General features: G+C 33.0%; 1 protein-coding gene across 4 annotated transcripts in view; it reads right to left on the bottom strand.

Moving 5' to 3' along the window:
- The window catches only part of LOC106872850 (aromatic-L-amino-acid decarboxylase), a 36,139-nt gene that overhangs the window by 8,168 nt on the left and 26,824 nt on the right, over window positions 1–1,147 (bottom strand). For all 4 annotated transcript variants that reach the window (XM_014919984.2, XM_052965966.1, XM_052965967.1 and 1 more), the window contains one exon: window positions 55–156. In XM_014919984.2, coding sequence (XP_014775470.1) covers window positions 55–156 — 102 coding nt within the window. The remainder of the gene's footprint in view (window positions 1–54; window positions 157–1,147) is intronic.

The raw sequence follows: 1,147 nt of genomic DNA, 5'->3' as shown, positions 1-1,147 counted from the left end.
TAATCACACAGCTAATATCAACGACAATAACTGCATGAATAAATAATTATTTACCTTCAGGCGAAAGCACACAAGTGACATTATATTTTCACCAATTAGTTCAAATCTGCCATCCTTTTCTATCAAATCCTTAAACATGTGGGCCAATTGTATATCCTGAGAAGAAACAAATATGAAAGAAATCCAAATGATTTAATGAGTCAAAACTACAATATTCACAGTCACGTTCTTCATACAGTAGTAATTATCTTTAATTGTGGATAAATCTACGTTGCTATATATGCTCGTTAAGACATTACCGGAATAACAGCTAAATACCTAGGGATATTATATAAACTTACATATATTAATACTCCAAGTGTTATAAGGTCGATACATGTAGCCAGCACTTATCTACACATCTGTACATCTCTCCACTAGATTTGATCTATATTGGTTGTTACTGGGCAACATTTGCAACTTTTTACTCTAAACTACGCCGTCGTGCACACGTGCATGTATATTGTTACCTTCAGCAATGGTGATGACGAAAGTAGCTTTAATTTTCTGAGGTCCTTCAATTTACCTCAGTTGATCAATAAACCAATTGAGTAAACCTATCAGTAATGTACATGTAATGACGACTGGAAACAGCTGTAAGCCAAATTTGCTCTAATAAAGGAATTATATGTAATGACTATTATTTTTAACTTGTTTCTTTTATATATATAATTGTTAAAGAGGACAACAAAGGCTAAGGCAAGGCAAACATTTCAAGTCACATATATTCTTATTAATGGAAAAAATTCAAAGTCTTACAGCTATTTCTGTGATATCCCTGAGTATGGGATATTTCGTCATCAGAGACAAATAGGGGAAATGAGAAGGGTGTCGATTAAGGAAATGATGACATAGAAGACAGGAGAAACGGACTAAGGAGATGAAGAAAGAAGAAAAAAGAAGCATAAAAGTTCACAGTTCAACTTTCCGATCGTGTACAGGTAAGTCCGTAAGTCCTTAGGTATATTCCTGTGTAAATCCATGAAGGTTAAAAGTTCTGAAACTGTGAATATCCAGAAACAGATGTGAACATATCAGCGATCAATAACAGATCATCTGTGAACTAAACCCCCATATTTTGTATATATATATATATATATATATATAT

Source organism: Octopus bimaculoides, chromosome 3, assembly GCF_001194135.2.
Source record: "Octopus bimaculoides isolate UCB-OBI-ISO-001 chromosome 3, ASM119413v2, whole genome shotgun sequence".
Classification (NCBI taxonomy): Eukaryota; Metazoa; Mollusca; class Cephalopoda; order Octopoda; family Octopodidae; genus Octopus; species Octopus bimaculoides.
This window is presented reverse-complemented; position numbering and strand designations above follow the sequence as displayed.